The sequence below is a fragment of the Pyxicephalus adspersus genome, chromosome 5, assembly GCF_032062135.1.
Source record: "Pyxicephalus adspersus chromosome 5, UCB_Pads_2.0, whole genome shotgun sequence".
Taxonomy (NCBI): domain Eukaryota; kingdom Metazoa; phylum Chordata; class Amphibia; order Anura; family Pyxicephalidae; genus Pyxicephalus; species Pyxicephalus adspersus.
This window is the reverse complement of record NC_092862.1, coordinates 111273733-111288374: the sequence shown is the minus strand read 5'-3', so window position 1 is coordinate 111288374 and position 14642 is coordinate 111273733. Positions and strand designations below refer to the sequence as shown.

At 36.6% G+C, this 14642-nt stretch overlaps 1 protein-coding gene across 7 annotated transcripts in view; it reads right to left on the bottom strand.

Annotated features, from left to right (window-relative positions):
- Nucleotides 1-272: 272 nt before the first annotated feature.
- TBC1D5 (TBC1 domain family member 5) overlaps nt 273-14642 on the bottom strand; it is a 307439-nt gene continuing 293069 nt past the window's right edge. For 6 of the 7 annotated variants that reach the window (XM_072412436.1, XM_072412441.1, XM_072412439.1 and 3 more), the window contains 3 exons: nt 11404-11483; nt 9146-9319; nt 273-1949 (listed from right to left, as the gene is read on the bottom strand). In XM_072412436.1, coding sequence (XP_072268537.1) covers nt 1647-1949; nt 9146-9319; nt 11404-11483 — 557 coding nt within the window. In that variant the 3' untranslated portion in view covers nt 273-1646. The remainder of the gene's footprint in view (nt 1950-9145; nt 9320-11403; nt 11484-14642) is intronic. The other variant, XM_072412442.1, reaches the window with a different exon arrangement.

Genomic DNA, 14642 nt, shown 5'->3' with positions numbered 1-14642 from the left:
ATGTCACCTGCTTTGTGTTTAGATTAATTAAAGTAATTTGACAGGCTCCATTTATACAAAACGTGTGACACAAAGCTCCTGAGCACACAGACTTCTATTACCCAGTCTATTCAGTTCTAAAAAATTGCCTGATAAACCACTTCTAAAATTATATTTTAATGCTGCCTGTTACACACAATGGGATACCAAACTTTCTCAGAATTGGCATAAAAAGTATATTCTTACTACTAAAACAGTACAACAGAGATATTTGGTAAAATGCACACATGCAGTAGGGTTGAGATATTTTTATTAGTTATCAGTATAGGCTTGTGTTGGCATCACAATATCAGATAATTTATCAGTAGCATTTTACCTGGAACTATCCGTCACATCTGGCTTGTATAAAAAGACAAAACATAGCATAGAGGAGTGAGGTGAAGGCATTGAGTGGTATTATTCTCCTCTGTTCCATTGTCCCGTAGTTTAATGAAGTTAAAATGAACCTATGTTTTGCACAAGCACGGCAGATCAAGACCACAGTAGCTGCTCATTCTTGCTTTCTCTTTGCTCCCCCTAACTGTTGTGTTTGCCAGTTTCAGGAGCTGATACTGAGCTAAATAATCTCTACCTAGCACCATGAAACAGCACTAGGTGCCCAGCATCAGCTCTGCCATATGGGAGGAACTGCAGCGATGCATATGATCACTCTGTCTGCAAGTACTAAATGTGTCACTTAGCTACCCCAGGTGATCAAAGCAGCAGGGCAGCAAAGGGAACCAAAGAGAATCATCTTTAGGGTTGGCATTAAAACTAACATATATTTCTGGCCTACACTGCCATTGATTTACATTAAGGTAAATGCACTTTCTTGGCTTTCAAGCATGTTTTTTATGCTCCACTAGGTACTGGGCAGTATTTTGAGGGGGATTCCAATATCCAGGTTAAAACATGCACAGACCAGTGGTACAGTGGAATGCAGGCAAGTAAGACATTATTAATACAAAGTACCCTTATCTCTACACCTTCTACTGTTACATTTACAGAGCTTCTTGGTTCTAATTGCCAGTGATCTACTCCAGTGCCAGTAGCAGTGTTACTAAAGTTCAACTGCAGCACCACCAGCTTTCTAAGTCTGAAATAACGGCACAAAAAAATAACGGTGGTCAGCAATTGTAAAACTGGCCGGATGTAAGCCTGTCACAACAGCAGGGTGCCACCACTGCAAATAAGGGAAAAGGGGGTAGCTGTATGGCATTGCCCAGATAAGCAGTGGGCATCACTTTTATCTTTTGTTTGGCAACTTGTTCCTTTAGCTACTGAAGTATCAGAAGCCCTATCTAACTCTGCCAGTGGAAAAAGCCACAGATGAAGAGCCAGACCCTACCAAATCCTAATTCAAAAAAAAAGCTAGGTCAACCTTGAAGACACCAGCAGGCATACAGTACAGTAGTATTAAGTATACATAAGGCAATCATGACAATGGCTATATTCTCTGTAATGTCTATTGTTATTTGTGCTCCGCTAAAACAGCTTGCATAAATGAACAGGATGGGGCGCATCCTCCTGTTCACACAAAACTACTCCCTACATATATTATAATACATGAAGGGCATCCCGCTTATAACAAAGTATCTTAAAAAAAAAGGGAAAACAAAGCAGAACCATTAAATGTCTAGTGGACTAACAATAGTGAAGTCAGAATCCTTGCTGTTGTTGCTGCTGTCGTCATCAGGACTTGAACTGAGATTGCCAGAAGAAAGGTGTCCACTCGTTAGAGGGTCTGAGAAGGTTAGTGGGTTGGATGGAACTGACGGTTTCTTGTCTGATGGATCCGTGTGTTTCTGTGTAGGTTCATTCTGTGCAAGCTCTGAGCTTGGATTGCAGCTACTGGTTTCACCTTCCTTGGAGATGAAAATATAATCATCAGATTGCCGGCTCTCAGAACTTCCAGAATCATCACCTTGTGCCTAAAATGAGGAATGAACAAGTGCTATAAGTTAGAGGTGAAATATACAAATTCATGTTGGGGTTCCCTTAATATTAAATAGCACTGCATGCACTAACGTATGGTATGCAGGTTACCATGCATAGCTGTAAAGAAAGATGAGGTTTTTTTTTTAATATTTCTCTCTCTCTAATTTGTATTTGGAAAGGTTTTTGCTACTGTTGCCACCCTGTTATAAATTTTGATACGTGGATATGTAGAAAGGAGACGGGTATTCAGTTGGCAATAAAGGTAATTATGTATTTATATTCTTATACATTATACTTAATTACATCAAAAATACGTTCATGAATATCTTGAACTTTGTTGTATCATCACAGAGTTCAGATATTAATATACAATTCGCTTCTAGCATATAGGAAATGAACCGTTTTAATCAAATATTTGTCCCGACGCGTTTCACCATTTAGGCTTCCTCAGGGGTACAATTGTGACGCTTGTTGTCATAGTGATGAAAAACTAGCAAGATGATGCGTCTGAAATGTAGTATGGAAGAATGGTGTATGGAGGAACAGGCTGTTTATACTTAGGTTACTTGGCCTACAATAGAGAGTAGAGGGGAATGATTTCCAATTGGTTCAATGCCTCTGTAGGGAATTTTTGGTTATATTTGAAGTTTAGAAAAACGTTATATATAGTTCTCCCCATTGTCAAATGGATAATATCCCAGATATTGTTTACCAATAATTGGAAAGGGTGCTCAGAATCCACATTCCAAGGAATCCCAGGTTATGTAGAATGGTATTTGCCAATGATTGGAAAGGGTGCTCAGAATCCAAATTCTACAGAATCTTGATAGTTTCTTGTTACAAAGTGAGATGCATCCTGCAGCTCAAAATGGTGGCTGTCACTTTGTTAATGGAAATCACCATTTTGAGCTGCAGAATATAAATACATATTTAACTTTATTGCCAACTGAATCATCTCCTTTCTACATATCCATGCATCGCTGTAGTAAATGTGGTGGCCCATTCATAGACATATTTAAAAGCAATGATTTAAATATATTGCACTGATTCCCCTGCCTGGTAGGTTCTTTGTTCCTAGAACTCAAATAGGGGTAACCTGTTGGTTAGAAACTAATATTATTCTTAGTATTGTTTTGATACTTAATGAACCACTGACCTAGAACAAGCACACGTCTACTCACCTTCTCCGCAATCCTCTGATGCTCTGTTTCTCAGCAAAAATTGTCTGAGAACCTTGGAATCCGCAGGCCAAAACATGAAACATAAAGTAGGTGAGCAGGTCAAAACCCTGTTGAAGCTCTGACTCTGTTTAGCATACACTTAATCATTGTATAGACCCATGGTCTAAAGCAATGATTCTTGATCTTTTTAACTGGGAAATAACTTTCAGGGCTTCAGGGAACCCCTACTATAATTACTATACTAACAGCTCACAGTAAATTAGTGTGGTGGTCAGTAAGAAGAATGCCTCGTACATTGCTGGCCCAAGGAAAGAATGCCACCCTTACAGATAGCCAAAAAGATCATTGGTATCAGTTAAACTGATCCAAGAGGCTCAAACTGTTAATTGCAACCTCTGGAGGAAACCTGGTTGAGAAACTCTGGTCTAGAAACAAGAGACATCCACTAGAGAAACAGAATGGTTTGATAATGTGATGAGTTTGAGATTATGTGGGATAGACTAGTTTAAAAATTTCACATTGGCCTGAATAAAAAAAGTGTCAGGCCCTCTCTAAAGTTCCAAGGAATCTACAGTGTCGTATTTTTATGTATAAATAAATGTGATCTGCTAATGTAAATACTGCCCATACTTGTGCTCATTAAGGAGATTAAGGGCTGGTTCACATGGACGGTTTTGGAATGGTGCTGCCAATCCACGTTGCAGTTTGGGAAGATCTCTGGTTCCTAGAGGCTACTAGCAGTGTCTGGCGGTCAAAGGTCTATTCAACCCACATTAACTACAAGATTGCAATTAAAATTGTATTCACTGACATATTTCAAGGACAACACATCTGAAAATAAAAAGTTTTACAATACTGTAACATTGCACATAATCTATACTGGGGGTAAATTGTATTTGTTGTACCCATTGCTAATTGCTACTTGTTAATGTATTTGTACCTCAATGCCACAAATCATTGGTTAGTTAATCATGAAAAAGACACTGTTCTGTTGCCTTCATTTTACCGAAAAACTAAAATTAGTATTTTATAGGAACCTTAAGATGAATCAGGACCCAATTATGGGACATGAAAAACCTCACTAGCTTCCCAATGTTTAATAACAGTATATGTGTGCAGCTTCCCAAGCTGTATTCATATTTGTTCCTTAGCTGTACTGTGTTGATGTCTTGTTTGCATGCACTAAATAGGCTCTGAAATCAGATTCGTGCTTGTTTAGTTGTTGCTGTTAGGTGCAGCCATTGGTATTTCTCTATTTGTGATGTTGAAGCTGTGTTTATAAAGATACTCACGGACATTAGCCTCTTTTTGTTTGTGTACTGGATAGCGGGAAATGTGTTCTATCTTATGGCAGCATGATGATGTAAGAATTCTCTGGGACATGATTAAAAGTTAGATAAGCTAAGTAAGACCCACCTCGGAATCAGGTCACAAACAGCAATACGTCTGTAATGTTACAGCTATACATTATTTCATATATACAGTTTAATGATCTTCATTATAAAGTTTCATTCTTGTAAGCACTGGTCTTTCTTTGACGTGTGACTGCATTTAATGTAATTTTACCCTCATGCCAATTTTAGATATAAAACAGCAATATGGCAAATTTGGAATTAGCTAGAAGGGCAGTATGTCTTTTACCATTAGTTGGTAGACCTGGCCTCTCACACCTTTGGTAAAGTAGTAATTATCTAAATCAACTGGATGCTGTGCTTCTATAATTTTTTCTGTACATGACTTGAGCTGAACTGCAAACTTTGTGTGCAATGGAATCCGAAAATGCAGCTGTGCTCCTGGGTTTTCATCATTTATATCAAACTTGATTGTATCTGGCAGAACATGACCCCCACCAGAATCCTCTGATCCCTATGACTAAGAATAATGCATCAGGACATAAAGATCTCAGTAGGTTGGTGTATTGTCTTGTACAATATAACTTGATGCATAAATTATATACCTCTGAGTATGGCTACTTTATCAAATTTTCAAACAAACGTTTGTGTGTGGTGGGAGCTACAGCAAGCCCTCCTGGCAGTCTTCTCCACTCAACAGTCCAATGCGAGCACTGTAGCAAAAAAATCCTCTGGAAAAACAAAGAGGAACTGCAGGCAAAAAACTAGTAAGAGTTTCTATTTTTGTTCATTTTCATAGCTCTTCCCACTCTTCCTGTCTACAACAAATAGTCTGGATCTCATTAAAGTATATCAGATGCATACTTAAAGAGGCCACCTTGTGTAGCAAAACATACTACAACTTTGTGTCTCTGTTTTCAGTTAACTTTTTATTTTTGTAACTTTACGAAACATAATCCTTGAAGACAGTACACTGTCGATTTATGATACTATAGCTTCTTATGCCTTTCTAATTTCAGAAGATGAAAAAATAATAAATTGAAAAATCTCATTAAAATACCCCATTAAAGAACATATTTTATTACTGTGCCGCTTTGTGAAAACCACATTGATTTATTTTATGTTTCTGCTTGAATAATGCTTCCAGGGCCTCTAATAAGGTTTACTGGCCAAGATCCAGCTGTGCAATGATGGCACCAATCCAAGGATAAATTAAAGGTTTGCCCAAAGGATCTGGGGACATACAGCTCATAGAATCAACAGAAATTCAGATGTGGTTTAGCAAGAAAAAGGAAAATAACAAACCACAAGCAGATTTATACATGGTGTATGTTTTGAAATGTGGAGTCTTGACGTAAATTTGTCAGGGGTCAAATATTGAGCCCTCCTCAGATTTAGGAAATTCATGATGACATAAAGCATGTTCTCACCCAGTCTCCTCTGCTGTTAACTAAATGAATGATGACAAGAGGAACTTGCAGTAGCTCTTCCAGATACTGACCTTATACATAATGCCATATGTCTTCTTGACATCTACCATTGTTCAAGATCAAGGACTACTTAATAACAATCAACACATTGAAACTTGCCAAACTCTGTCTACATGGTGCCATTGTCTTACTGCACATTGCTTTTTATAGGTAACTTGTATAATGAGTGGTGACTTAAAGTGTGACTCTAGGCTCAACTACGAAAAGACAGTGAGGAATTGGTAGAATTCATTAGAGCTTATTCTTTCATTAGGTAATTCACTTCCTGTCCCTGCAATGGTATACAAGGAAAGAGGGTAGGAACAATAGGACAGAATAGCATAGACGATGGGAGTCATTTTTTTTAGATTATTACTATCCAACAGTATGTGATGAAAATGTGGAGAATTTGAATATTCGGCTGACAGCTTCTACACACCAAAGGATTTCCACAACCCTCTTGGGTTGTGATAAGAATGAATGAAACTAAAATTGAAGTGCTACACCATAATATTTGAGTCCAAATACAGATTTATTCCAATAACAGTTTTTTTTTTTTACAAAATCAACACATTTATGTGGCTGTAAAACATGATGGCTTTATAAACATCATTGTATTAAAAAATGTGTATTTGGTAAATTGGATGCTGTAATTTATTATTCACAAATAAAAACCTCTAGATGGAGTTGGGCTTCAAACACTTTTTTTGTTGTTGTACCTATTTGACATATTTTAAAGTGTTCTATTTATCTGTGTATCGTCATACAAACTCTAAATGTTTTTCTTTTGCTGTCCCAGCTCTGCATACTTTTCACAACTATAGTGAGAAGGAACCTCAGTCACTATGAAATGAATAATTTATTTAATACTACAAATAAATAGACTGAAAGAATGGGAACACCCAATAACTGAAGGTGGGCAGAAAATGTCAAGGATCTGTAGCAGGTTGAAATAGATTATTGTATACCTTTAATTGCTGCTGCCTGTCTTCAGAAAAAATATGTCAGTATTACTCTTAACCTTTCTATTCTGATAGCATTACACTGCTGTGTGCCCAGTGGTTTCCTCCTGATATTGCCATCTGCAATGTACTCTAATGTCTTTATAAAAGGGCAGACTGCTCCCATTAAGCTACCTTATGTTAGAAGCACGACTCTGGATTCTATTCTCAGTAAATGCTGAAAGGGATTTTTACTGTATGTTACCAGGACCTGCCAAAGATCTCTGGCTGTATGAATACACCATCACTTTTATCTTAAATAGTCAAAAAAGAAAGGAATAAGGTTTAAGGTTCTGCCATCAAGGGCAAAAAAACACAAAAAACAGCCCAGTATTTTCAAATCTCAAGAAAAATAGAAAAAAAACCTATGAAATAAATGGTGTTTACAGAAACCAAAAGATATGCCTACAGACAAATATACCCTCTCACATTCAAAATCAAACAGCTATCAGTACAACCTGATAATACATAAAAAATAACCTCAGAAGGCAGAAACATTTTAAATGATCCAGGACCCCTACCAGGTAGTGTCCAGGTATTACGGGAACAGCTTTTATGTTTGTTATGTTTAATATAATACCGGGAAGAAAATTTAGAACATTATGGACCTGTTTAAGGCTCTGGTCTGGAGAAGATAGACTATCATAGGTGAACCTGGGTGAACCAGAAAACCTGGAATAGATTTGGTCAAGGATTAAAAACACTTGCCAAATAATAGAAAGTTATTTTTAAGAAATTCATTCCACATTCACCCTCCAGTCTTGGAGAGCTTGATAAACCAGGCCATAGGTCTTTATAAAGGACAGGCTTGGAGTATTGACATAATATTGTATGCTGAATAAAACTTGTTTGAACCATAAGTGTGCACCATGCAAGGATGCTACACACTCTCATCACCTATAATGTTACAGTAAAGCCAAACTAAAGCCACAATTCTCAAAACATTCATTAGTAGTCAATATTAAAGTATCACCCTTTCGACTGAACTTTACACATTCAAAAAGCCATTATATAGGCATGCTAGCTCATAACTGTCCAGCTACAGGACTTCTCATGCCTTTAAATTTCCTATAAACAGACTGACGTGCTCACCACCTACCTCCGGTGACCACAGGTTCAGCCTCCACATGGTTTCTAAAGGGATTCTGGTAAATGTAGCCTCGTATCTACTGTTACAAGGACATGATAAAACATGTCACAAGGTTCTCATTTATTCAGGTCATTGTATATCTAGTAGTAGTAGTCAGATTCAACTGGACTTGTTATTGTAATGTCGAAGACGTTTCAACACTGAAGTAGCTTTGAGAACTGTGAAACATCTTTAACTATTCAAGAACAAGTCCAGTTGAATCTACCTACTACTACAAAAAATGATAAAACATGGTTAGACCTACCATTGACTGAATTCGGAGATGAGAAGAAATGAAGTACAAGCACATTTGGCATAAAACATATATTCTATTCAACTGCCTATATACACAGTTTGTACTCATTCATCAACTTGATTGCTATTGGAAACTGTTTTTCACATTTTTTTTATTGTATTTATTATTTGGCCATTCGGTAATGTTAAGTTTGCATACATTTTTTTTACGGAGTACATTTTATATATATCTAAAGCCATTTTTTTAAAATTATGGATACAGTGGGGAATAGTTAAAACCCATTTGTTTTAATTTTTTTTTTTTTATTGAATTTCTATCCTAGAGACACAGTAAAAAGAAACTCCTCCAATGTGAGGGGAAATCAATTCTTAGACAGTTATCACCAAAAGGAGTGTCCCGATCGAAAATTTTTCTTGACCTTCTGTTTATATTTTCCATCACTTTTGATTCTGGTGATGATGATCATCACAAAAAAGTGAGAACACAATAAAAGACGTGACAAGATATTCTAACCCTTCTCTACTCTAAACTCAAGGGAATTCAGAGAGTGATTCATAAAATCTATTTGTTATCATGCTTTCTAATTTCAGCTAAGCAGAAAATAACAGACAGGTAAACATGTGGAAAGGAGTCTAAAGTTCCACCTGACAACTGAAAATGTAAGCACAGAAGTAATTATTAAATTAATATGCAGGATTTTATATAATAATATATATTTGTATATATATTTTATATGTTAAATCAGTGTCATTTTAATGCTAGTCATAATAAATAAAGAATATATATATCCTCTATAGTTACCTCAGGTAAGTGTACCTTTTTGTGGTTTGGCGCTTCCTGCATTTCCTTGGCGAGGCCATCTTTTCTTCGCAGGTTAGAGCAATAGTGATCATCTGTGATGGTTATCTCTTCGTTCTCCTCCGCTTCAAGGTGGCTTTGGTTGAAACGTAACGATCCTTTTAAAATATCTTTTACCTGATGGAAGATAACATGGCTTATACATTATTACCAGGTCCTCCTGCCTACATGTGTGATACAAATCTTTCTAGCACTGCACACTTACATACATTGGAAAAACATGTATGAGCATCTTGCTTAGCTTAAAACACAAATACATTTGCATTAGAACACATTCCAGCAAATTATGATACTGATTGCCATACGGAGTGTACACAGTGAAGGCAAATTTAGATACAAAATTTCGATCAGTCCTTCCTCAACCATAAGGTCAGTCTGTCAGCACATATATTTAATAAGGTAATTAAATGTGATAGAAAAGCTAACTGATTCTGCTGATTAAAATAGCATAAATACTATTTATTTACAGTCTAAAATTAAAAATATTGATCCTCTATATATGACTCATACAGGGAACAAAGTCAGCATTTTGAGAAAGAATTATGGACTTTCAATTAACTTACCAAAGTACGTTTTAGTTAAGAGTACCTTGAAAGTATTAGCCCTATTTACAATTTATAAAAAATAGTACCATGTGCAAAAGTCTTCAGATTTTAGCAAAATATAAAAATAAATAAATAAATAAATAAATATAATTATAAATATATAAATATAAAAAAAAAAATTTGTTGCATCCTGAAAATAAACCCCATTATTTCCATACAACACACAAGTAAATTCTAAGTGACAATTTTATTTTACTGCATTGTTTAGAAAACATTTATATATACTCATTATATATCTATATTTCTCCAGCAAGAGATCACTCCAGTAAATCCAATCTCAAAGTCTGGAAACAAAAATGAACATAAATATATATACTCTCCATTTAGTTGATGCATACATAAGACAGAGATTGGATCCAATCAATTTGCACTGCCCGGGACACATACACTTGTACTAAACACATGTCAGCAGATGCTGTGCATGAATATGTACTATTTCTAAACAGTCCCTTGGATCTTTTACTCCAACAGAACTTCAGCCTTCAGCATTCTGTAACTTAAAGTACCACAGATTGAGAATCATCTTGGATTTATAAAATAATATTTATTATGATTTTGATTGATTAGTGTGATAACAATTGATATAGATAGGCTTATATAAATGTGTACTGAGACATTATGGGGGCTGCAGATTTCTTGAAAATGGTGGCTGCTTGGTTGTCAAGCTAATGGAATTTTTATTTAAGGTTAACATAAAAGCAAATGTTTAAAATCTCTGTTAGGAATCAGGACGCAGAGGGTCTCTGCTATTACATATACAGGTAGTCCCTGGGTTACAAACTAGATAGGGACTGTAGGTTTGTTCTTAAGTTGAATTTGTATGTAAGTCGGATCAGGTTACATTTTTTTAATAAATGCAGTTAGGACAGATGTTTGTCTCAACATATTATTAGGCAGTGTGGTGTTAGTTACTGCATGAAATCCTCACTGTGAGTTAATCACAAACGAAGCCAGAAAAAAAAAATTATGAAGCCTACACATTCATTAACTTTTGGAGCAAGCTGTGCTTTGATGCAAAAAGAAACAACTGTAGAGTTTGTCTTGGTCATTAAAGAGTTACAAGAGCTTGCAGAAGAGCTCAGTCTCAGCTGTGTTTAGCAAAAAAATGTATTCTGCAAGACATGCACACCGCCCCTCTCCCCCCTCAAGCCTCTGTCCTGCACATGAAAGAGCAGGGAAGCCCCGTTCATATCTAGGAGTTGTCTGTATGTTGGACGTCCTTAATTTGGGGGCTACCTGTATTGTCCCCAAGGTTCTCTTTTGTTTTCGCTCCAAAACTAGTATTTATGGTTCCTAAGTGCTTGACCAAATAGACTTCAAGCTATGCTCTGCCCATCTTAACCAATAAAAATTAGTTAATTAAACAATGAGTTACTCTCATTGAACTAGTCATGGCAGATGGGTGGGCTTAGTACTAAACTGTGTACCTATGGGCTCCTCTTATGTAAAACTAGTCTTGTGATGCAGTATCAATAGCAATAGTCAGTGATAGTCTTAGATTGGTTAATAAAATAAAAGGTGATAAAAGGTCAGGGCTACCTTTAAAAATCTACATATATTTAATAAACACCAGTTGTGAAATATGGGTGTACGTACCTGCTTGAGTACAGCTAGAGACACCTGAATTTTATCTTCTCTTTCCAGCTTCTCTTGCAATACAGCATCCTGGATATGACCTTAGCCAGAGAAAACAAGAGTAAAACAATGTTAATACAATTTTAATTTGACCTAGCAGTAAATTATTATGCATTATGATCAATTTACTTTGTAACATTCCAAGTTATTGTATGTACAGCAAAATCAATAAGCATATTATGTTTTAAATAGTACATAAAGGGAAGATTAGACACAGATAAAGGGGTAGTGGGAATAAAACAAAACACACGGTATGTATGTAAATATTGTCATCTATAGCCTCTAATATTAATTTTATTGTATACTAAAACTGTGTTCTCTAACCCTTCCCCAAAAAGATTTGGGTTTAGTACATTTATAGTACTTTAACAAACCACATCTCTGGATCTACTGACCACTTTGACACTGAAGCGTCGGTAGGCAAGTTGCACCATCCCAGTACATGGTTGCCCAAGGACTTCTGTGCGCAAAGGATGGCGTCTAGGGAAGAAATGACAGAGGTCCAGGGGCCCACAGATAACACAGTAATGATAAAGAAAAAGCAGAGTCAGGGCCACAGACAAAGGTCAGTCCAAGCAGCATACAATCACAAGGTCAGGAAACAGGCAGAATCAGCAACAGTACATCCAACAGATAAACACAGATCAGCCAAACTTAACACTACAACAGGCAACTGGTGACAGTGAGCAGAAAGGGTAAAAAGTCCGAACAGGTGATGGCAGGGCAGAAAAAAGCCCGGGACTAATCTACTCCTACAATCCCCTTGAGCTGCTCACAGCTTATGTATGTGTTGGGGATGCTAAAAAGTACATCAAAGGATGCATGGCTAAAGGGAAGCAGGGGATGCTGAGAGCTGCTGAGCAGAGAACAGACAACTAACTCATTGATCTTCTAACATAAGGTATGATAAATAGTTTTAAGGTTATGATCAAAGTATGTAACAGGTCTTTGTTAGAGCCCAAAGCAAACATTTGTCCTGTACAGACAACGATATCTAAAAAGTGTTTAAGTTAAACAGCAAAGTCATTTTTACAGCTTCACAGAAAGCCTGTAGGAAAGCTGAGATATATTTAGAAGCATTAAATATGGTGATCTATATGAGGCAGCTGGTACTACTAGTTCAATGCAATGTGTGCAATGTGTTCTAGCATCTAAATGAAGGAGGTTTACATCATTTAAAAACTACTGTTTCTTCTGTGTCTCAGTAATTATTTCACATGGATTTTCTTTGCCTGCGGTTTCCACAAGATTACAATAGGGAAACAATCAGAATATAATGTATGTATCCTCTTTCACATCATCTCATTTACCTAATATGTAATTAACTGTGTGGTAGTTGATGCTTGTTGTTGAAACTTTGTACAAGCAAATCAATCTTTTTTTATTGATGAAGCTACGGAAGTAAGACCGTAGACCCTTTATTAGATGTGAGGTCAACTGGATTTACAGCTAAACTCCCAGCAGATAAATAAAACACATACATAATTCAGTCAATAAGGGTCTAAAGAGGTTTTAAAATATAGCCATGTGGAAAAACCAAAAAGGTTCTTAGAACAGTGTTTCCCAACCTTTTGAAGCTCGCGGACCACTAAATGCATGGACTCCGGACGGAGCATGCACATTGAACCAGGTGTCACTGAAAGGGCAAGAAGTGCCCCCAGAGTGATGTCATGATGCCAGAACCTGCCCACTCTCAGAGGCACAACCTGCCCACTGCCCTGAGCCTGCTATGCGTACTGTAGATGTGGTCCACAGCTCTGGCCGGTGCGCCTCCCAAGTGGGGTCCTTCTCCTGACCCGGCTGGGGGGGGTGCATCGGCCAGAGCCGCGGCCCACCTCTCAGATGGCCAGGGTTCGGGGACCCCTGGCTTAGAATTTTTAATCATTATTGTATATGTAATATGTGAATATTATTAGGCATGTAATATCTAGGGGACCCTTTTCAATAAACAGACATCAATTAAGTCTTATTATTATTAACTTTATATATTATTAACTTTATATTTTTAATATGTGTTTATATAGGACCATTATAATATAAATATTAGATATTACCATAATACCATATGTATTACCAAATATGCAAAAATTGAATGTATGACACTGATATCCGTTTTGCTACAGTTATTGTTATGAGATTTGATCTCCCCTGAAAAAGCTAAATAAGCCAAAACGCCAGAAACCAAGACCTGCTCTTATGTTCTAGAATAGACCATTTAACCTCCAATAAGTGGGGTTAACTTCTCACAAATAAACCATTTTGGAAATGGCAATTGAACTCTGTATAGAAATGTATTAATTGCTCTAGAATGGTTTTCCATACTTTTATCATAAGTAAACTCATCTTTTCTTGACAAAAAAACCCTCTTATTTTGTACTATATGAGTTGAACCATATATAAATATAAACAACCACCCTTTAATGATCTTCTAGTATAATAGTGCTGAACAGTGGAAGTGTGAACCAGCCCAAGGAAATCAGTAGAATTAAACGTTTAATTACATGTAACCAATAACCAGAGCAGGCACTGGCTCATCAAACATTATAGCATCAGACAGTCAGGAACTTTGGGAAGAACAACTGCTTTCTGCATTTCTTTGGCCAAGTCCTTCATTACCCAGTAGAAAATCTAATGCCTTGAGGAGCTACCCCTTATTGATAGCCTAAATTACACCATGCGTTGCAAAAGCTGTTATTCTAAAGAGGATTGGGAAGTGTCAGACAATAAATCGCCAGGAAAAATGATGGATGATTTTTGAACGCAAGAGTGGGTAACAAGCTCAGGAGACCAAAAATGGTGTCAGAAAAAATTTTTGCCAAGACAGTCTCAGCTGTCAGACAGGATACCAACCCCGGTACAATTTTGTCAAAGATAACAGAGGTCAAAGCTTTCTTGTGGTCAAAGATTTTACATTGTAAAATGTAAAATGTCTTGTGATGACTGATTCGTGGAACTTGATGTCTCATCTGATCTGACCTTTTGTACCATAGCAAACTCAAAATCTGTTAAGTTTTCATAGTTTGTTCAAAGTATCAGAGTGTCTTCAGTATACAGTAAGATATCAAAATGTCTTTAGTATACAAAATATTAGATTTCTGCATTGCTAAAACTGCAGCACATGAATAACCATTATTATAATTCTAGCTAAAAGGTTTATTTTGTTTAAGAGTAGTGAAGAAAGGAAGCTTGTATTGTTTTTT